The sequence below is a fragment of the Neopelma chrysocephalum genome, unplaced genomic scaffold, assembly GCF_003984885.1.
Source record: "Neopelma chrysocephalum unplaced genomic scaffold, ASM398488v2 Primary Assembly neopelma1_24, whole genome shotgun sequence".
Taxonomy (NCBI): Eukaryota; Metazoa; Chordata; class Aves; order Passeriformes; family Pipridae; genus Neopelma; species Neopelma chrysocephalum.
In genome coordinates this window covers 40,014,389-40,035,850 of record NW_020897693.1, presented here as the reverse complement: position 1 = coordinate 40,035,850, position 21,462 = coordinate 40,014,389, and the positions used below count along the sequence as shown (strand labels likewise).

Here is a 21,462-nt window from a genome sequence, read left to right as displayed (position 1 = left end):
GCGCGAGCCCAGCGCGGGCCGGTGACATCTGCCCGGCATTGGCGGGGTGCGCGGCGCGCGCCGCCCGGCCCGGGCAGCACCGGTCGCCTGGCAACGCCATTGATTGGCTGCGGCCGTGGCCAATGGGCGCCCGCCCGCCCCCCCCCCCCTCCCCGCGCGGCGGGAGGCGGGCGGGGGCTTTGCCCGGCGCCCCCCCGGGCCGGGGCGCGGGGGCTGCGGGGCCGGGGCTGCCGGGGCGCCCGCGAGTGCCCGTGGGCTCGGCTGCGGGACCGCGTGTGACCGGCGCTCCTTTGTCTGCCGGTGGGGCGCCGCCACGGGCCTCGTTAGCAGTCCCCCCGTAACCCCCATTCGTGGCCCCAGCCGGGCCCCGCCGCCGCAGGGGCAGCCCCGGGCACCCCGCCCACCCGCCGCGGCCCCGCCGACAGCCGCTGTCCGGCCGGGCCCCGCCGGCCCTCCCTGCTGGCCCGAGGGGGCTCCTCGGGCCCGCGGCCGCCCGGTTATCCCTGCTGCTTGAAGCGGGGAAAGAGAGACAGGGAGAAAAATCATGGAGTGATATGGCCCTTTGGGAGGATACTGGCAAATAAGCAAATTAAATAGAAAGAGAGCAGCATGTTGTCATAGCAACAGTGCAATTAAATTACTTTACTGTCAGCCATCATATAATTTTCCTGTTTAGAAGCTCATGGGACGTAACTTCCATTTGGAGTCAAAGTTGAGCGTGCGGCGTAGGTAGGCAATGCCGGAGCCCCAGGACGCCGGCGATTCCCTTGTTTACCTTCTGGCTGCGCTGGCTGCAGTTTTGAAAGCTAGGAAGTGGGACCGACGTAAGTTTTGCCACCCGGTGTTTATATCTGCCTTGGTATTTTTTCCTTTCCCTGATACTTTTCCTTTCCCAGATACTCGTGTAAAACTGCACATTCTCAGTATCTTGAGTGATGGTGTGTATTGAGGGGCTTCTGTGCAGAAAAGTTCTGTGTTTTTATTTTTAGTAATGGCTGCTTTGGTGTAATGTGTTTATAGAAAGACGGAGGAACTTTCAGTTTTCATTTTTGCCTGTTTATAACAGGTAAAATAAAGTCCATCATTTCTCTTTCCCAGAATGGCTGTGTTGCTTTATTTTTCCTTGCAGATAGATGATTTGTTCTATTGTTACCTGTAGGTTTTTTTACCTATTGTTCATGGTATTGACTGTGTGACTGCATGACTTCAGGGAGCTGCTGAGGTTATGTTTTAGGTACAGGGAATCATTTTGTTCTTATTCAGTGTTTGTGCAGGAAGTCTCATCCTTTTAAAATTTATTATTAATTTAACTCTTTCAAATTTTTGTTCTACTGCTATTCACATTTCCAGACCTAAATCCTGGCAGTTTGACTGCATATAGAAGCCAAGTGAGCCTGTCTCCTGCTTCTAAAGTAGAATTGTTGGTCTCCTATCTGATTCTCTTGAGTTGGGCAGGTGCCCAAGTTCACTGAGCTTAGAAGGGCTCAAGGCATCCCAAATATTACAGCTCACAGGTGTCCCCCCTAGGGCCTGCTTACACAGTACCCTCAGCAGCTCATCTGACCTCTCCCAGGCCACTGTTGAGCATTACAGCTGACTTTCTGACTGTTTTCTACCATGTTTGAAATACAGTTCAGCTAATGTTAGCATCTTCTCTGTTTACATATGTTTTAAAATGCTCTATTCCTCTGGCACTTGTTTCCCCATGTCTTGGCCCTGGTCCCAAAACTACCGTGTGTTGCTTTCTCTTCTCCTTTCTCCTGCCCTTGATGGTTTTGAAGGTCTGCCGTCATTTCTGAGTTTTGATGCAACCGAATCCGTAGTCAAATTGGATATTTGTCTGCCCTGGCCTTTAGCCAGAGTGACTTTAATCATGGTGTGGTTGAATTGTCCTCAAATGTGAAACAGCTGAAATTGAAGAACTGCCCTTAAGTTGCTGTTACTTAGTTGTTTTTTTTTAGTTCACATGCTTATTAAAGTGATACAGTCGGATACAATGAATGATTTGATACACCTATTCATCATTAAAGGGACATGTCTCCGGGATTTCCTGTGTGGGTCTTCACGTTCATGCAGAACTGAGATGTATCTGGATTATCATTTTATTCCATTGACTGAAATTTCTTCCTGTGTGCTGACTTTAGATTATTTTACTCAACAGTTGTGGATGTTTGTGAACTTGTCAGGTGGCAAAAGGCTAAGTGACCAGTTAGGGAAAAGCTGTCCAAACACTACGCAGGATCTTTTTATGAGCTAACTTTTCTCTTCTGTTTCTTTCTCCCTTTCCTTTGGATTCACTCTCCCAGGAGTTACTGTCTAAATGGGTCCAGTCATGCCTCCCAGTAAGAAGCCAGAGGGCTCAGGAATTAGTGTTCCCAGTGGACTGAGCCAGCGTTACCAAGATAGCAATTTATCAAAGGCACTTCACGATGACGAGGACCTAGATTTCTCTTTGCCTGCCATCAGATTGGATAAAGGGGCCATGGAAGATGAAGAACTAACTAATTTGAACTGGTTACACGAGAGTAAGAACTTGCTGAAAAGCTTTGGGGACTCGGTGTTAAGGAGTGTTAGCCCTGTTCAGGACATTGGTGATGACACGCCACCGTCTCCTGCCCACTCTGACATGCCCTACGATGCCAAGCAGAACCCCAACTGCAAACCTCCTTATTCCTTTAGCTGCCTCATATTTATGGCCATTGAGGACTCACCAACCAAAAGACTGCCCGTAAAGGATATATACAACTGGATCTTGGAACACTTTCCATATTTTGCAAACGCACCCACTGGATGGAAAAATTCTGTGAGACATAATCTATCCTTGAATAAGTGTTTTAAGAAAGTGGACAAAGACAGAAGTCAGGTAAGTTTGGAACTATGGAAACGTGTGGTGCTGAAAATATTCACCTGCTAATCCCAGAATGGGTCCTTAACAGTGAAATACAGAACATTCAACCTTGTCCCTGGTAACGTAGTTCATTAAATTCAGAGAGCCAACATTTCTTTAGCATTGCTCATTCTGATTTTATTAAATTCATTGTCTAGACATCTGTAAGAAAGCACTCGGGGAGTGTGTGTGTGTGTGTTTTTTCTTTTCCCCCCAGCTGGTGTCTTCATGCATAGTGGTTAAATATTGTTTTTAGTTATCATGCTGTGGTAATGGTTTCCAGCTATACTAGATGAATGTAATCATGTTATAAATAGGCTGCTTGCTGTTCTTGGCTAATACAAATGTATAGTGAAAGGGTATGCCTTATGTAAGAGTCCATCTCTTTTTCCCTGGTCTGTGTTGTAATCTGAAAAAACTTTTCTTTCTTTTACACCAGCAGAAGTAATTCTGAATTTTGGTGATGAAGCTTTGTTCCATTTCAAGCAGGTTTTAGAAAAGCTCTTCAAAGAGATGAGGCAGGTCTGGCATCAAAGGTGAAAATTACCATTCACCAAAATTTCGGTTGTTCTCTCCCTGGGCTCACGTAGCTTCTGCGCCTGGTGCAGTGCAGAGGCCTGGGGAGCACATCTTCGCTTTCTGATCTCAGTTGTTGTCGCCTGGTTTCATTGCTGATTCCTCAGCGGAGTCTGCAGGAAGAGGCTGTGTGCGAGGGAATGGGGAAGCGGGCGGAGCAGAGGAGGCAGAAAGGACTGCCTCCACACAGCCTTCTACTGCGTCAGTGTGCCTGGGAGCAGGTATCAGTTTCTGAAGGGGACTGTCTCAAGAAGCAGTGGTCTGGATGAATCTTTGGCAAAGTACAGATATACTGATAAAAACATCAGCTTGCAGATTAATTTCAGAGGCCTTCCCACAGGTTAGGGAAATAAATAGCAGGTAAGATCAGATCACTGATGGTCTGTTTCTAAAACTGGCTGAAGATCAGACAGTGGACACTTTTCCCTGGCAGAAACAATAGATGCACTCAGATTTTGTATTTCAGTGAGGTAAATGCTGTGATTGTCTTATAACTGGTTACCCTGAAACTAGACTTCTGTTGGTGGTGCTGTTCTCCCTATTTTGTGGGCTATTTAACTTCAAAAGCTGTGGAATAGGAGCTCAAGTAACTCTAGAAGAAGAGTCATATACTACCTTAAAATAGGAACTTTTCGTTTTAGATTACTTAATTTTCTCTTCTCTGGAGCTTTCCCTTTTTAAAGGATTTACCCTTCTATCTTTCTTTTCTTTCTGTTTTAAAAAATACTGTTACATAAAATCCTTGTTTCCATATTACTGATCACACACTGTGTGTTGGTATTTTTATCAGTTAGTTGCTGTGAAAGATTGTGTGTGAGATTAAAAAAATCTGTTTCTGAACTGAATCTTGTTTTGTGTAAACCGGAGTCTTAAATTCTGGTTTGGAAGTGAGACTATAATAACAAACGCCACACTAGACTGTCATGATCCTGTCCCAGACTGTAAGAAATCTTCACACAAAGCATTTAAGCCCCCCCAAAATACTGTAACTTGCAAGGCATGTGTTTAAGACTGCCATTTGTGTTTTGTTCAGTCCCTCTTCCTCTGTTTACAAGTTGACTATTCAGATTTCAGCTTCCTTCCTATGAGGAGCTTGTCTTCATGTCTATCTGTCAAATATCTGGCAGTCCACTGAGCTCCTATGAACAAGACCACAATGTGCTGCCTCTCCACAGGGAAGTGGCACAGCACAATGCATGACTAGTCACCAACGTCTCAAATTCATTAGAACCATGGTTACATAGACAACAAGGTGTGGTGGGAGGCCCTGCCTGTATGAATAACAAGGTGGAGTTTTATTCATTCCTGGAAAATCCCAGATTATGAGAAAGAATTTCTTCCGCTTTCTGGAGATGCTAATAACTGCAGGTAGCCAGCATTAAGATGAGTGGGTTGGGAATCTTAAAACGTAAAATGCACCATACCAGGTCTTTTAAGTCCCCTGCTGGGTTTTTCTCATGTCCTGGCCAAGAGATGTGGCAGACAGAGTCCTGAGCACAGAATTGGCCCTCAGTCAGAGTTGCTGAATCAGGTGCTTGACAGCTAATTGTGGACTTGGAAAGCAGTAAATGTCAACTGATGGCTTTGAAAATACCTTCATGTGTGTGTGCGCAGGCACGCACACTTTGGGATTGATTTGAGTACCTTGCAGCAAATATATCTGCTGTTCAGAAGGAAGGTGTCCATCTAAAGGGTTCTGTGGGTTTGGTCTGGGGCTTGGGGCAGGGGAAAGGGAGATTTTCATCTCTAAGGAATCGTTTTGTGCCACTTATTCTCCTTTGCAGCCAGATCCTGCAAATTGCAGGTGTGGAGTCTGCCTGCTTTACTGTTTTTGTGTGGAGGAAAAAAGGCAGCATTTAACAAGTGGCATGTTATGAAATGCTAACAAGATGGGCTCTGAAACATGTACAGTATGGGGGGAAGGAGTTAATCAGTGCTGGGAATTGCAGGCATTTGCTGGGTGATGTGCATTGACACATTGCAAAAAGCTAGAAGCCTTTTCTCTCATAGTTGTGCTTTCCAGTGTTTGTGTAGCCTTTCAGTAATCGTTTTTCTAAAAAAAGTTCTGCTGAACACTTAATTCTTTTTTGAATTCCCTCTGCATAGTAGTTTTCTCAATCTTGGGTGCTACTAGTTTATATTCATGGGGCTAAATGTGCATCTTATAGTCTGCAGCTTTTTCTGCCTGTGTATGAATGCTTCAATTTCCTGATGTGAGATCATTGTAACAGAGAGGGGAAAAAAAAAGGCAGGCTGCATCACTTCTGTTTTTGACTTGCCCTGTCCTGGTGCTTTTAGGTGTGCCAGGAAAAGACAATTTTCTGCTCGGATTTGTTTTTACACTGCTGCTATTCCACTTCAGCTGCAGTGCCATCAGGCTTACCTGGCAAGCTGACAGCGTGGCTATTCGTGTAACTTTGTGATGAGGCTGATCTGGATTGAGACAGAGAGCTGGGCTGAAGAAGGGAAAATGCTGAGCCCTTGATTGTACAAACCTCTTTGCATTGAGCTCAGCAGTTTAATAGTAGCTGGCCAGGGTATGAAGTATCACATGATGGGGAATAGATGAGGAGTTCCCTGGCTTTGTTTATACTGCCAGACCTGTGAATTCACTTGTTCAGATTAATCCTATTGTGAACATACAGATCTAAATGTCCTCTAGTGTGTGTCCCATTTAGTACAGCCCGTTAGTCCATGACTTCCCTGACTTCCCTACCATCTGGTCCTTGGCTATAGAGAGGAATTTTTCTTGTATATGTGTCTCCATAGCAACGAGTTTGCAGTTGATATGGAAAGTAAGCAGTTGCCCTAGCAACGGAGTTACTGATGTGGCAGCTTCTCTGCTTGCAGGGAAAGGGCTAAGCTAGTTCAGACCCATTATGTAGGTTTGCTGTGATTATAGCTGCGCCCACTAGTGCTGCTTGAGCTAAGGGGCTGCTGAAAAATTTTGTTACAAGCCCTACTTTTTTCTCCCTTGAAGATTTGTTTTATTCGTGTAGGGATTCCTGCTTTGAACAAAGACTGGTAGGATTGTCTTTTCAGGGTGTGTGATAAGTCTGTGCCTTTTATGAATGCAGACTTCCTCAGTCATCGTTACCAGATGAGGGGAAATGATGTTTGACCTCATTGGCTTCGCTGCAATATTTTTGTCTCAGTGAACAGCCTGCAGTTATAAAGGCTGGAGCTCTTGTCCCCTTGCTCTTCTCCACTATTCTGCTGTATTTTCCGTGGTTTGTGCTTTTTTAAACATCCATCCGATCGAGAGCGCTCCTCTTTGTTGTCTGAGATAGGGAAACACACACATGCTCCCAGCTGTGTGCAAGCTGAAGAAATTCAAGCATAATGAAGGTTTGCTTGGCACTTGTGCTGAGGGACGTCTTAATAAAAATGTAATGAGGGTAAAGGATATGTTTATGGGGACGGGGGAAGAAAATTCTCCTCGCTTGATGTGGAAGTTATTCTTAGAAGTACGTGGTCCATAACTGGGTCATGGAGATCGAGCCAGGCTCCTCCTCCGTCTGGAGCAGGCTCTGAGATCTGAGGACTCCCAAGTGGTCCTTGAGCTCTTGGAGAGCTGATGTCCAACTTGTCATCATCTAATGTACTGTCTCTCATAAACGCTCTGCCAGGGCATCTGACAGGAGTTGTCGGGGACCCTTTGGGCATAGGAGACTGAAATTTCAGGAGTGCCTCCTGCAAATGTCTTTCCACTGATTTGATAGTGTTTGGGCTTTTGACAGGTAAAACCATGCAAAAAAAATAAGTGCTATCTGGAGTGAGAGGAAAAGGAGCCTGCTTGTTCTGTGTTAGAATCTCCTAATCCAATCTGCAAATGCACAAAGGTGAGGGACATGGGACCCTGTCCTCCCTCTTTTAATGCTGTTATTTGAGAAGACTTCCTGTGAAAGTTTGGTGGCACTCTCGGGATAGAAATATCTCCTCTGTTTTTAATGTTTTTATTACCCAGACTGACCCAAATAATAGAAGTGTCAGGATTTCACTGCATTTATAACATCTGGTGGAGCTAAAGTGAAAAAAACCCCAACAAAACAACCCCTCAGATTCATGTTAAAGGCTTCAGATAATATTGAATCCATTAATAAAATAATGCCCTAAATAAGTGGGTGCAACTGTTAATTTCTCAAATTATTAAAAGGATATATTTTGATTTTAAGTTGGAATTTGTCTAGTTTTAAATTGAAATCTATTTTCTTATATCTTTATCTGTCGTACCAAAAAGCTCTCTAATATCAGAAATTTTCTCCTCAAATTGGTATGTGGAGAAATGAGGGTCATCTCTTTCTACAGCAATCATAAATTCTGTAGAACCATACTGTAAATAGAGTTTCAAGATATCCGGCAATTTATGGAGAGCTTTTCTTGAACCCTTTCGGTTTTGTTTTTGAATTGCAAACCCTAGAAATTATGCAGAATATTTAAATAATAGATTTCCTGAAGCTGTGCATGGAAATAACACTCTTCCATTTCACTGGCTTCCAGCTGCTTGACTTCACATCAGAGCTAACTCTTTGCAGTGGAGTCTGCCTGTATGAACTGTTATAGAGCTTTAAAAATCCCAATCAGTTCTTTTTCAAGTAATGATGAGGAGCTGGCAATATCTGGGGGGTCCTCTGAACCTTACATCTTAGGTATTTATGCTGTCTTGCTCTTGGTTATGATAGCCCGTGTGCAGGCATCATGCTGGGTAACTGGAGTGTTGGTTGCACAGTGACAGGCTATTGACCTACCAGAGGAAATTGGCTACTTAGGTTCAATAAACTGGAGTAACAGGGCCCTGTCTGTGCTCTTCACCCACAGCAATGATGCAAAGTGTGTTAAGCAGCATTGAAGGAGCCCAGGAAAGTAGGAGCTGCTCTTTACCATTGGCTTTGGGCTGTGGTGGGGTTAATGAGTCCATTTTTTAGCTGTGATTGCACTCCCTTGCTCTTGACTGTTTGCTCCAGCACCTTCCTGGCACCTTCCTGAATGTGGTCCCTGCCACACAGTGAAGGTTAAGATGAAATGAGAACAGAAGTTTAAGTACAATGGGAGGCTTTCTTCCGTGGAGATGTTTCTTTTTGTTTTCTCTTAGGAGCAGGACTGTGCTATTTGCAGTGTAAGTGGCCTGTGTTAGTGGCTCTTTGTGGTGTTCTACAGCTGATTTAAAGTGATCAAAGTCTGGGCTGCCACCATCATGCATTATCCCTGCCCAACCTGGCCACCTGTTCCCTTTGCTGGGAGATGGAACTGATCTGGGGGTGTATTGCTAGCCCCTCCTCAGCTCATACTGGCACATGTGTCACCACACAATGAGCAGGCTGAAAACTGCATAATTTTTTGGGGGTTATTTTTCAGTGGGCTAATTTAGCTGGATTCATTTTCAGCTCCCTGTTTAGTTCATGGTTACTGTGGTCAGTGGAGCACCAGTGTCAGCATAGGCCATGGGCTCAGCTCTGTTTAATCTGGCATGAAGCTGTGCCTTTGGCTTCCAGCCGGCTCAGAACTGACCTGGTGACAGCAGGAGATGGGAAAGGGAAGGGATGAAGGATGCTCTTACCTTTGAGAGCACAGGCTGCACTTAAATCACTGAGGCTGCTTGTATGTTCAGTCAGATACATGCTTGGTGCTGGATTGGGTCCATAGGACAGAGGTGAAAGGTCCTATGAAAGTTACGCTGGGATGTGTGTGCACACGTGTATTTTCTCAAGGTTTGTTTCTTTCTGTTGCCCAAGGTTCTTAATATTGCTAGTAGAGGTGGCTCTGCATGGAGCTGTGTTCTATATCCTCTGAAAAACTATTGCAGGAGAGGAAAGGATGTCTATAAAACCTATTGTCGGGCTCGTTCATGCTGCTGTTGTTACATCCTCATCACCTCCTAGGTTTCTTCCTATTTGTCAGAGAGCTAATGAACTGCCACGTTCACTGCCAGCAGAGGAAGCACAGGTCCTGGAGCAGCATTCCGGTTGAGCACAGGAAGCATCGCTGACGAGGGGCTAGAGGACATGGGTGCACAGGAGCACTTTTACATGTCCATTAGCGAATGTGGCAAGATGTCCCTGAGCACCAGGCCCACCATGGTGGCTGTTGTAGCTGAACATCAGAGATGAACTGGGCTTGCTGGTCTGGCTGGTGTAGCTGAGTGTATGCTCTCCTGTCTTGCACTTCAGTTCTTCAGCAAAACATCAAAGAATCCATTTTAATTGCTAATATGTATCCCTTAGACTTCCTTCTTCCTTTCCTAAAAGGGAAGTGAAGTGTTTTACCTTGTCTGAAAGAGCCCAGCAGACTGTGCTGTGTGGCTTCTTTTCCTGGGTGAAGACCTTGTGAAAAAGCATTTAAAAGTCTTGATCATAATTGAGCAGCTGAAAATAATTGAGGAGTTGAGAATGCTCTTTAGGCAGCCTGAAGTAGTTGAGTTGCTGGAGAAGCTTCCTTTCTTTGCTCTGGATTCAGGCGGTTGCTGTGTCCTGCCCGCTGAGCCAGACAGCTGAAACCTTGGTTCAGTCCCGCAGGATCTTCACATTTCTGGTAAAGTCATTCAAATGACTTGACCTGTGGCATCTGGGCAGCAGTCTCCAGGCTGCTCATACCTGCTCCTTCTATGTTGTTTTCAGCTAATTGCTGTATCTTCATCATAAATCTAGTTAAAAAAAATGAATGGCCTAGAGTAACACAAGCCAAAATCCTTATGAAGAAAGGACCCTGTGTGACTGTTTTTAATTTAGTTGGTTGTTCCTCATATGTTGATCACGGGTGGGTTAGCATGTAAAAGTAATTGACTTGTGTCACTTCAAGACCGGGCAGACTGTTGCTAGATGACGTCATGGTGCAAGCACTGTATGTAGCTATAACAAAGCACTGTGTCACAAAACTCAAGAAGTCCTACACTACAAGTATAGTTTAGTTTTTGTGACTTAATTCCTATGTGTCTTTTTCTGACTTGGAAGAATTCAGGCATGGAAGTAATACCATATGCCTTTTTTAATTGTGGATACAAAGGTGGCCCTTCTGAAGGAGCAGACATGTTGTTGGACAGTGGCCCTGCGGATGGTTTCAGCAGTCTGGCTGGCCTTGTAGGTGGGGGCAAGGAGCACCTTCCTCAGTTGTGCTGCTTTTATCAAGAGCTTCCTGAGGTATTTTCCCTTTGAGCAAAATTAGCATCCAGGACTGAAGTTCCCAGCAATTCTCACCTTTAATTACACATGGGAGTGCAGAATGCCTTGGCTCTGCCATACCATCCTGTCCATGATTCCTCTTAGCCTACAGCCTTCAGATCTTACTGATCAAGTGGCTGGAGCTGCTGAGATGCCTGGTAGTTGGGACAGGCATCCACGCATGCTCATCATCGCTGCCATGTCTGGCCATTTTTTGCAATGGCAATAAAACAGTGGATATCTTTTCTTGAGAATAAGCACATTTATAACAGCCTGGATGCTGACAAGGTTTATCTACTTTTTGGCAACAAAACTGGCTTCTAAAGAGTCCTAAATTTCATGTAGTTGTCACTAGTGTCAAACTCACCAGTGTGTCATGAAAGATAAGCCTCAGGAGAGAGGAAGAAGGGGAGCGACCTGCCTTCTTTGGTAGACAACTGTTTTTCCTCCTAAATTTTTGGTAGGTCATTACTGGCCCTTCTAAGCCTGAAGAGGGCTTTCCTTTTTTTTTTTTTCTGTTCTCCCACCAGTTTGGACTCCTGACTTCAGAGGAGCTGCTTTTGATTTACTCTTGAGTAAACAACAGCAGAATTGCGACTGAGGGCTGTGGAAAGTAGCAGTTGTGGCCATAAATGATGCCTCTGGATCTTACTCAGTTATCCATTTTAATAATTTTGGAGACAGTATGTTTAAATTCTTTTTCTTTTTTTAATTCAATTGTTTCAGTTTAGTTCTTCAAATTCCATTCTGGGTGTTAAGGAAAAACTGTCCTGGGGACTGGTGTAGGAATTTGTGGGAGGACTCATTCCAACGATGTTAAATGTGAGTGGTCTTTCCTTGTTGTAGTAGAAAAGAAATCAAATTGCTGCCCTTAGCCAGTGACTTAAGATACCAAAACACTATCTACAGCATGCTGAATTGCTGTCTTTCATTGCAGAAGTGAACAGTAGCAATTTACCACTAGTTGAGAACTCTCAGGATTTTGAAGCACTGGTGTAACTTGCTGAAAGACAGTACTTGGTAAGCAGAGGAATGAATGGGCTTCTGTACAGGGAAGTCTCTACAGCATGGAGAATTTTCTGTGGCAGTACATGGAGCAGAAACTTATTGATGGGATTTTGCATAAGACAATCTAGTTGAATGCTAAATTCACACTCATTCAAGCTTTGAGCAGAAAATTAAGCTCTGCTCCAGCGCTATGTTTATGAAATCCCACGACTGCCTACTGTGGGAGGATACTCACTGAGATGAAGCAACTATTATAAATGTTTTTCTGAGTTTACACTTGAAAAAAAATGCCTACGGTGCAACTTGCAGGACCTGTGGGGGTTAATGCAAGACTCAGGTTAGGTGCTGGGATACCTCAAGCTTTCATTTACATATTTTTATCTCTTCCTCACCTTTGAGGTTGGAGAGTGGGAACACCTTTCTTATAGGTTCTGTGTGCTTCAGTAAAAATAGGGAAACCATTAATGAAATGTTCTCTTTTTAGATTAGGAGAAGGGGTGGCAAACATCACTGTTAAGTGATAAAGAATGTAATAATTGTAGCAGTTGTGTAATTAGATCTGTTTTCCTTAAATAGTTGGGGAGAACTAAATACATCTTGCAAGGTTCATCTTTAGGAATAAAGTCTTTGCCATGCAGGAAGAGCTGTAATTGAAGGACTCTCCTCAGTACCACTGCTTTGCAGTGGCTGGCTGCATGCAGCCTTCTCCAGTCCCTGAATAACACAGAATCACTGCACTTCCAGAGATCGTCACTGCTCCTGGGAGCGCTTTGAAGGCTTTTGGAGAGCAATGTTTGACAGCTTTAAGAACTGCCTGCTGCCGGCTCATACAGAGCTACAATTACACTTAGGCTTTGGGAGAATACCCTGGGCCAAAAGGTTCTGCAGGAATACCCTTCAGAGATAATATTTATTTTAAATTTTACTGGAAATAATGATACGATTCTTATATAATTCCACTCTTTCTGAAGTACTTGAGGACTGAGGGGCTGTAGATGAATAGAATCATAGAATCACAGAATATCCTGAGTTAGAGGGGACCCACAAGGATCATCAAGTCCAACTCCTGGCCCTGTACAGGACCATCCCCAAGAGTTACACCATGTGCCTGAGAGCGTTGGCCAAACGCTTCTTGAACTCTGTCAGGCTTGGTGCTGTGACCACTTCCCTGGGGATCCTGTTCCGGTGCCCAACCAGACTCTGGGTGAAAAACCTTTTCCTCATATAGGAGTGTAAGTAGTTTTCTGGCTTGCCCGCATAGCTGAGGTAGGAAGGAATGCATGGTGTGCACAGGAAGTGCTGGTTTTCAGTCTTCAGTTGGGAGAGCTGGGAAGTTGAAGAGTCAGGATGTGACTGAGATGGCTGGGAATTAGACAATTGCTGGCACTTGTAGTGTTGCATGTTTTGTTTTGAAGCAGTCAGATAACTTGTCCAAAACTTTTTTTCCTGTGTTGGCAATTAACGTAATGCATTTATTGTTATATAATTACCCGTTGCACTAGTTTCTTTGCATTTTCTCTCACTTATTCTTCCTCTATACAGAGGAAGGTTTTTCCCTTCAATGCTTAGGGTTAAATATACAGACCTTGCTTTTGTAAAAGAGCGTAGATTTGGTTTTTACAATTTTATATTGATTTCTAATACTTTCTAGAGTTCTGCCTGCATGGCAGAGAAAGAGGAAGGCAGCTGTCATAGAGACAAATTGCACAGGAGACTCAGTCCGGTGCTAGCTCCCAGCTATTGAGGCAAATGCAATTTTATTGTTCAGGCTGTACCTCCCTTTTCTGCTTAAATTCATTTTTTTTTAATCTATCTGTATATATGTGTGTGGATATACAAATATATCTTTATATTAAAAGCATGGCCTAGTTGCATTGTTTTTGGATCATCCAAACACTTTTAAGGTAAAATAGAAGCAAAAATTGGGTTGTCACATAGAGCTTTCTGTCTGCTTATGTCTTTGTGCTAGGAAAACAAGATGATGTCATAGTGGTACCTACCTGCAAAATTTCCTTGGGACAGACATCTTCTGTTGCCACAAATGGTTACCAATTAGTTTAAACAGATCACTCTCAATTAAAAGTCTTGACTAATCTGAATCGTCTCTCTTGTTTTCTCCAAAACAAACTAGCATTTAAAATTTAGTAAAACACCCACTTTGACTAATTATTTGTTGTTTCAGATTTTGCTAAAACTTCCTTTTGGATAGTGCTGCATTTGTTCAGAGGAATAAAGTTCCTTGTTCTTGGCTTAGCAAGTCTGCTTTGATATGTCATTTGCTGTTGGTTTTTAGAGCTGAGTGATTTTGAATTTGGAAAAGCAGAAATGTAATTATGACCCTTTCCATTAAGAGGCAAGGTTTTCTGTCATTCTTGTTAGAAAAAAAAATTATTTTAATTTAGAAAGCTTTGATTTTAATTTGTAGCAATGAAAATGTAGGAAAGATTTTGCTTTTTCATCCTGTTTTTCTGCTGACTAGGAAAAAATACAGGAAAATGTCTTCTCCCCACTAGCTAAAATACTTGCCTTATTTTAGTTTCAAAGTAAATATGCTTATGATCTTTTGCTAATTACCCTCTGCTCTTTCACCAAGCATTTGAATTGCACTCACTCTCCAGTAGAGTCTAATATGCCAAAAATGCATTTGTCTGGGCTTGAGCTGAAGGGACAAGAGTCCGTGTCTTAATTATGGTAGAATTATCTACTTGTGTGTCACATCAGCTTAGATTTATTCCCCTTGCTATTCATAAAACAGGGTTTGCAAGCTTGTTGTTGGATTGTCACTCTGAATCTTTAATTTAGACATGCAATAAAAAGGGGAAGAATTTGCTTTTTCAGTAAACTCTTGCATTTTTCCTGTTTTGACTATCTGTTGATTCCTGTTGGTTAAATGGCTTTTCAGTCCACACCACATGCAGCTGTTAGTGTCCCATGGGTTTTAAGTTAGACCAAGTACTGTTAGCATCTAAGGGTGTGTTTGTGTAATAATGGATGTGATAAGAGTGGTGTGAGAGGCTATTTATATAGAGATTTGTGTCTTAAAAGTTATGAAATTGGCTTTAAATCAGGTCGTCATTTAAAATAATACGGAGGGGATGTGCGCCTTATTTTAGAGCCTTTATGATCTTTTAGAGGCTCTTTTATAGAAGCGAAGACAGCTAGAAAAATTTTGGTTTGGGCTCCCCCCCCCCATGATTTTGCACTATCTCATGACTTTCTAACAGAAACATGTAAAATACCAACATGCTAAAAATGCTGTGAATCGGCAATATGAAAGCCAGATTCTGGAGACTGAGATAAAGGTGTAATCTGGCAGGTTTCTTTCAAACTCTTTTGGTACTGGTGTGTTTAGTATTGCCTAGGAGAGTCTTTTGCAAGAAAAACACAGTAATTACAGAAATCCTCCTCTGTACAGTGCAGATGTCAGCATTCGTGGTCACTGGGTGTGACTGTGCAGAGAGAAGGACCCTTTGGAGCAGCCAGCCCTTTTCTATGGGGTGGTGCTTTGGAGCTGGTATAACTGGCTTCCTCTTGTGGGGCAAGCGATAGTGGGGTTTTACACTACCAGCATGGTCAAGGGCTGGTTACTGTTTTTCAGCCGGTTTTGGTACATTATGCAGCTCTAAAAGGTAAGATGACTGCTGCCAAAGTGTTTTAGCATTGATGGGATGAATGGAGTCAATTATAAAGGGTCCCTTCCTTTTTGCTCAGCCTTTGAATAGGGCCTTCAGCAGTTTGGACCTCATTTTCTAGCTATGCATTTTTCTCTGTAAGGGCGTTTGCATGTTATTTCTGGTTGCTTTTCACATTCAGGTATTCATTTCCAATTGCTATTTTTGTGGGGGGGTTTTCCCCCTCTTAGTTCTCTTTTTTTCTTACTTGCATCATCTATAAATGGAACCGATCATAAATGTCTGTCTGAGGAACACAGGGGCAAGTGCTTTCAGTCATTGTTGCACTGTACTGAAAGTGCATTTGCATTTTGAAAAAGAAAAAAGTTGCAACCCTTTTTTGAAGCAGGATTTTTATTCGTAAACCATGTGCTATTTTTGGTGTGTCAAATATGCAGTCTTCCTGTGTGAAACCGATAGCAAAAAAAATCACAGGAGACCTGGAGCAGTGACCCAGGTCACAGCAGGCCTGTTTGCATGACACTCGTGTCATCAAAATAGTCCTGCTTTGGCATCCTTAAATGAGATTTTCTTTTCCTTTAGATGGTACATCTATTCAAAGGCATATTTGATCATAAATAATTTGGAGAAAAACAATTTTCTGTTCTTCTGAGAATATCATACATCTTTACCTCCTTGTTACTTCTGAACTCCTTACATCATCATCATCTGATTTTGGGCAAGTTGTCAATTTTCATTACTAGAGTCTGCTCAGAAATTGTTTCTCCCTTTTTCCTTCCACTTCAGGCATGTTAAGTCAGATAAATTCATGCACTGATGTTTAATCACTGAGCACTAATCACCCTAGTGCAATATTGATCAGCAACCTTTTTGTATACAATGATCAGAATGAGTAATAGCTTGCTAGTAAACACGGAGGAGTGGGAGGGTGAAGATGACAAGTTAACCCCATGTAGAAGTTGATATAGCTTTTCTGATTTCCAGAGGTTTCTAGACTCCATCCAGCAGCATTATTTTCTCTTTTCCCCCTCCCCTGCTCCAAACTGTTTCTCTTCTTGTTCTCCTGTTCAAGCCAAGCATAAATCCTCCCCTTCTGTAGATGGTGTGTCTTTCAGCAAGTGCGCCAGTCCCTCTTCTCAGGTCTGCTGGTGCTGCTGGGGTTGTCCAGTGTCTCATTTTCCCATGGAGCCAGTCATTTCTCCTTTCAGTTCACTTGAAGCATGCTCAGGCTTCCTATTTCATGGAGGCGTCCTGTGAATATGGCACTTGAGAAAGAAAAATGACTGCTTGTGAATTAATTCAGTTAAAAAGAAGCCAGGGAAAACCCAAGTAGGCAGGGCTGCGGTGTGTGGGTTGAAAGCTGTTTTTTACCCCCTCCTTCCTCCCACTCTTTCCTTACCAGGTAAAAGACCCAATCTGTGCCTGAACTTGCTATTCTGAATAACCTCTTATCTGCACACAGTGACTGATGCTCACATCCTGTTTGCTACCAGCTTAGCTGAACGGGTGCCCTGAAGAGTGACATTTCTATTTCTGTTGGGTCTGTTTCAGTGAGTTTGCAGGCTGGCTCTCTGCTGCTGCCTCCATCACATGCCTTTTGATTCTCTTCTGTGAATTTGAGGAAACCTGCTCTTCCTTTGCTGTTTGTATGAAATAGCAAAATCATTGTGGGATTTGGAATGGCATCTGGAAAAATGAGGTAGACTTTAAACAGAGGAAGAATCTATATTAAGTCAGGATTCTTAAGTATTTAGACTTTGATTAATGCTGTGCTAATGCAGAACTAGTCTGCCCAGGAAATAACATGAATAAACCTGTGAATCCTATTCTTGCCAAACTGTAGGTTTTGATAAGGGACTTACTAGCTTCCTTGGAAAAACTGTAGATTTAAATGTTCCTCTTTTACTTTAAGTCCATAACACTAGTGAGTTCACATCTTATTTTTCTAATGAAATCACTTTGCCATGTTTAATAAACTATCTGCACACTTTCAAATCTGTTTTACTGGTGGAGGTGCTCAGGGAAGCTGAAATGCAGTATTAATTATCCATTCTGAAATACACTTGATTGAGTGGCTCATGCTGCAGGAGTTCTTCATGCCAAACTTTGTGGCATCTGCTGCATTTACCAGTTTATTAGTTGCAACCCATGTAGCCATGCTTGTAAAAGTACAGTCACCTAAAAACCCCAAGACAAACCCCCCTGTAATTGTCAAGTCTAATTTTGAGATGGCTGTGTGGAGAAAAATAATAAAGGGAGTCTTCTTACAATTTTAATGAAGTTTACTGTGAATTAAATTTTGAGGCTAAGCAAGTTCATCTTCTTACCCTTTTTACAAGCCCGTGCTTCTGCAGCAGAATTGAAGTAAAAATGGGAGGAAATGTGAGTACATCTGAATTAATGGCTCCCACAATGAGACGTTCCTCTGCCGTTCCTTTTAACTTACTCCACCTTGAGGATGACTTGTCTGGGTGCATTCCTCCCATTGTGGGGTTCCATTTCCGAAGGCTTGAGGTGGATAGGGAAGGGGTTACTCCAGCTCCAGGGGTTTCTTCAGGGTCCTGGACGCATGGAGGAGTTAGGTGCTCACCCCTCCCCCCATCCACGTGTTCCCATGGCAGCCGGAGAGAGACAGCACACAGCACGTGGAGAGGAGGTGAGAGAGCGAGTTTATTGTGGTTAGGGGTTTATAAAGCTCTTGGGAGGGTCAAAAGGGACCATGTAAGGTAAGGGGTCTTACAAAACACCAATCAGGCAGGGAACAGCCAAATAAGGAAGGGGTTAACAAGAGACCAATGAGAAGACTTCTTGATATCTTCTCAGGACATTCCTGAGACAGAGATAAGAACTGGCCGTGGGGGATTTTGGGAAGAAGAAACATGAGTTAGCAGAGACCACAAAAAAGCCATTTTAAGACATGCTTAAACCACAGTTTTCCCATATAATGCAGGTTTACTGCTACAGACTTGGATGAGAACTGACAATGTACCTTTCTTTTACCCCCTGCCTCCACATCCTTCTGCTGAGAAGGACAATTTCTGCCATTTCTCCTTCCCTGACCTTGACCGTGATAGGATGCTTGTCCCCTGGGGCTGGGTGCAGGCTCCCCAGCTGTGGCACAGTGGGTGCTGATGCCATATACCTGCAGGGAGGGCCAGGGACTGTGCTTGCTGCCAGGGTGGACACACTGTACTTAACCCACATACCACGGTGTCTCCTGTTGGCACTTGTGGTAATACCGTGGCCCTGGCTGTCTCCAGCCGTCTCCAGCTGGTGTGGGAAGAAGCTTTGTGCACTTGTGCACAGATGGGCTGTAGAGCTGCTGCCAGAGGAGACCAAAGGTGCAACTGGGATTGGGAGAGGGTGCTTTTATCACCCTGCAGCATGGCAATCAGTGGAGACAGGCGGGTGTCTCTGCCGGGGTATGTAATTTTCTTGCCATCTTGAGATCGGAGCCTCCCCATGCTGAAAGGCTTTGGTGCTGTGACTCTCACAGCAAGGCATTTGTGGCCAGCTCTCCGGAAGACTCAGGAAGAGGTTAGTGCCGTAGGTGGTGGTGCTCTTACTCTGCAGATGGGCCTGGTGAGGGGTTGCTGTTCTCTGTCTGGCCATGTGTAGGTTGCAGTGGTGTGGCTCTCAGGTGGAATTTCTTGCTTGGTTTGGATTACAATAAAAATAGGATGCCAAATCCCACCAGGTGAGGAAAGCCCTCTCCCACAGGCACTGCAGTTCTAGTCCCACTAGGGTGTCCATTGTTTAAGATGGAGTGTGCTTACTGGTGCAGCTGGGTTTTGACCTCCCCACAGGAGGCTGGTTTGCTCCTGGAGCTAAACTGGTCTTGCCCTGGTTTGTCTTCATTGCAGAGCCGTTGATCTTACTGTCTAATTTAGGAGACATTTCTCCAGAGCCTTGTGGTAGTACCTGGTGTTTGGGTGCAAGGAGAATTGGTGTAAGCTGCTTGCAAAAATGCCAAATCGTGGTGAAGTCCCAGGGTTTTTTGAGTCCATGAGGTCTGGGCTTATGACATTTGCACTGTTGAGGCTTCTGAAGCCAGGCCCTGGCCTGCTGAGTTCGTGGTGATTTGGGCTGTGTGAGTGAGATGAAGGCTTCACACGCAGTCAAGAGTTGCCTCATTTTGGAGGATGTGTGCAGCATGTGTTTTGTTTTGCCTTCTGGGATTTCATTCACTCAGAAGAAAGAAGAGAGAGAAAGAGAAATGATAGTGTAGAAATGGTGCACAGGCAGAGTAGAATGTATATGTAAGTAGCAGAATAATGTGTATGTTTGTGGATGTGGAGTAAGACTGAGGTCTCTGTTGCAGGAGGATAGTCATTCTTCAGTCCATGCCTGCTGCAGGTGACAGTGATCTGTTGAGGAGGCTGAGCAGAGCTTGGGATGGAGCACAGCTTTGTTTCTGTAAAGAGCCCAGGGATACTTGGAAACCCCACATCCAAGGAGCCTCTCAAACCATTTATCAAAGTGCTTGGTGTTCCTCCTCAATTCATCGTGCGAACCAATATTAAATACTAAGCAAGGAAAACCCGTATATTAAATAGATGGTTATGGGGGAAATGGTGCAAATCCATTAGCTTTTGTCAGGTCTTCCTTATTTCTGTTTTTATTTGTCACTGCTAATGGATTTAGTACAACTTACTCCCTCCTACCCATTTCTGCTAGCTGTTAACCCTTTCCCCTGGAAATTCACCCACTGGCTTATTTCATCATTAATACACCAATAGGCAAAAAATGACCTGCAAACCTTTAGCACAGATATAAGTGTTGAATAATTTTTTTAATATCTCTTGTGTGAAGGGTTGTGTTTTGAAATTGTCCCTAGGTTTCCATATCCGATGTAACTATATATTTATAAGAAAAGGCAATTTGTGTCTTTTCCAATTGTATAATGTAGATAATATGAAGAGTATCAGATGACCAGTGAGTATTTGAATGAGTGCACCTCTGATACGAAATTAGCATGCCCTACTAAATAGGCTGGAGTCTCAGGGGTTTTTTCCTTTTTGCCTTTGATTTTATTGGTGACCTTGAGGACTTCTTTTTTATTCTTTTGTTTCTGCATCTCCTCAATTTTCTTTTCAATAGAGTAGGGATAATTACACTTTCCATGTATACACAGAAATTCTATAGGCTGAAAGAGCATTATTAATGCTACTTGCTGCCTAATCTCCCTCAAGTGTGCCTGTGATGGCCCGTCATGCTGACAGGCTTGTCTTCTGGGTGCTCCTGCTTTCCCAGCCCAGTCTCCCTGTGTCTGTTTGATCTTGCACTTTGTTCCTTCCTTGCAGTGTCACAGCCTGTCTTCTTCAGCGTCCGGACTTTGCCTAGCCTGGGGAGGCTTTGGGGAATGTCTGGGGTTGCTAGGCACTAGCATGAAACAACACCTACTTTATATAGGAGCCAGGCATTGTTTAAGGGCAGTTAATGATTCTGCTTTCTTCAGCTGCTTGCAGGATTTCTGTGTGGCAGCCTAATAGCTTTATAGGGTGGTTCGCATATAAACTCAACAAGGAGATATTTAATAAGCTAAGTATGACTCTTGGAGTTGGGTGACATAATGCAACACCTCCTGAGCCTCTTGGAGAAATCGTTTTATGATGAGAGCAGTGGGAAGCTAATGTGGTATGAGATCCACTGCTGGCTGTAGGCAGTCATTTTGTGCGAGCTTACCTGTACTAATGGACAGGTGCTGCTGTGCTGGAGGAGCACTGGACTAGCTGTGTCCATGGTGTTACCTGGCAATGGTCACTGTGATTGAAATAACGGTAGAGAATTGTTCCAGATCCAGTGTTGAAGCACCCCTTGCCAGGATCAGGAGCCTGGACTCTAGGGACATGCTTTGGGTTGTTAGTCTTTGGTAGCAGCTCAGACTTGCTGGGTGTCTAGAAGACATTTCTGACTTCTCTGTACTCATGAGGGGAAGTGCTAGGGTAAAAAATTGCTTAAAAGCCCACAAACGTCTTCATTTGCGTAAAACCTGAACACAGTCACTCCTGTGCCTACTGTTTCTTTGCTCTACCTGTGGCAGGTAGACAAGGCCTTAGGATCTGTGCCTGTGACTCTATTTACAGGGGTCTCTCTGGAGGTTTGGGTGGGAGGCAGGGGTGGGCAACCTCTGAAGGCACCCACCTGCAGGGAGCAGGGCCCTTCACTCTGATAGCACACACTAGCCCAGAGGTACAAGGAAAAT

At 43.8% G+C, this 21,462-nt stretch overlaps 1 protein-coding gene across 6 annotated transcripts in view; it reads left to right on the top strand.

Moving 5' to 3' along the window:
• The first annotated feature begins 522 nt into the window (after window positions 1–522).
• FOXN3 (forkhead box N3) overlaps window positions 523–21,462 on the top strand; it is a 135,470-nt gene continuing 114,530 nt past the window's right edge. Inside the window, exons 1-2 of one of the 6 annotated variants that reach the window (XM_027673267.1) lie at window positions 523–824; window positions 2,307–2,863. In XM_027673267.1, the coding sequence (XP_027529068.1) occupies window positions 2,321–2,863 (543 nt within the window). In that variant the 5' untranslated portion in view covers window positions 523–824; window positions 2,307–2,320. Of the gene's footprint in view, window positions 825–2,273; window positions 2,864–21,462 lie in introns of those variants that run through there. The other 5 variants (XM_027673260.1, XM_027673275.1, XM_027673291.1 and 2 more) reach the window with 5 other exon arrangements.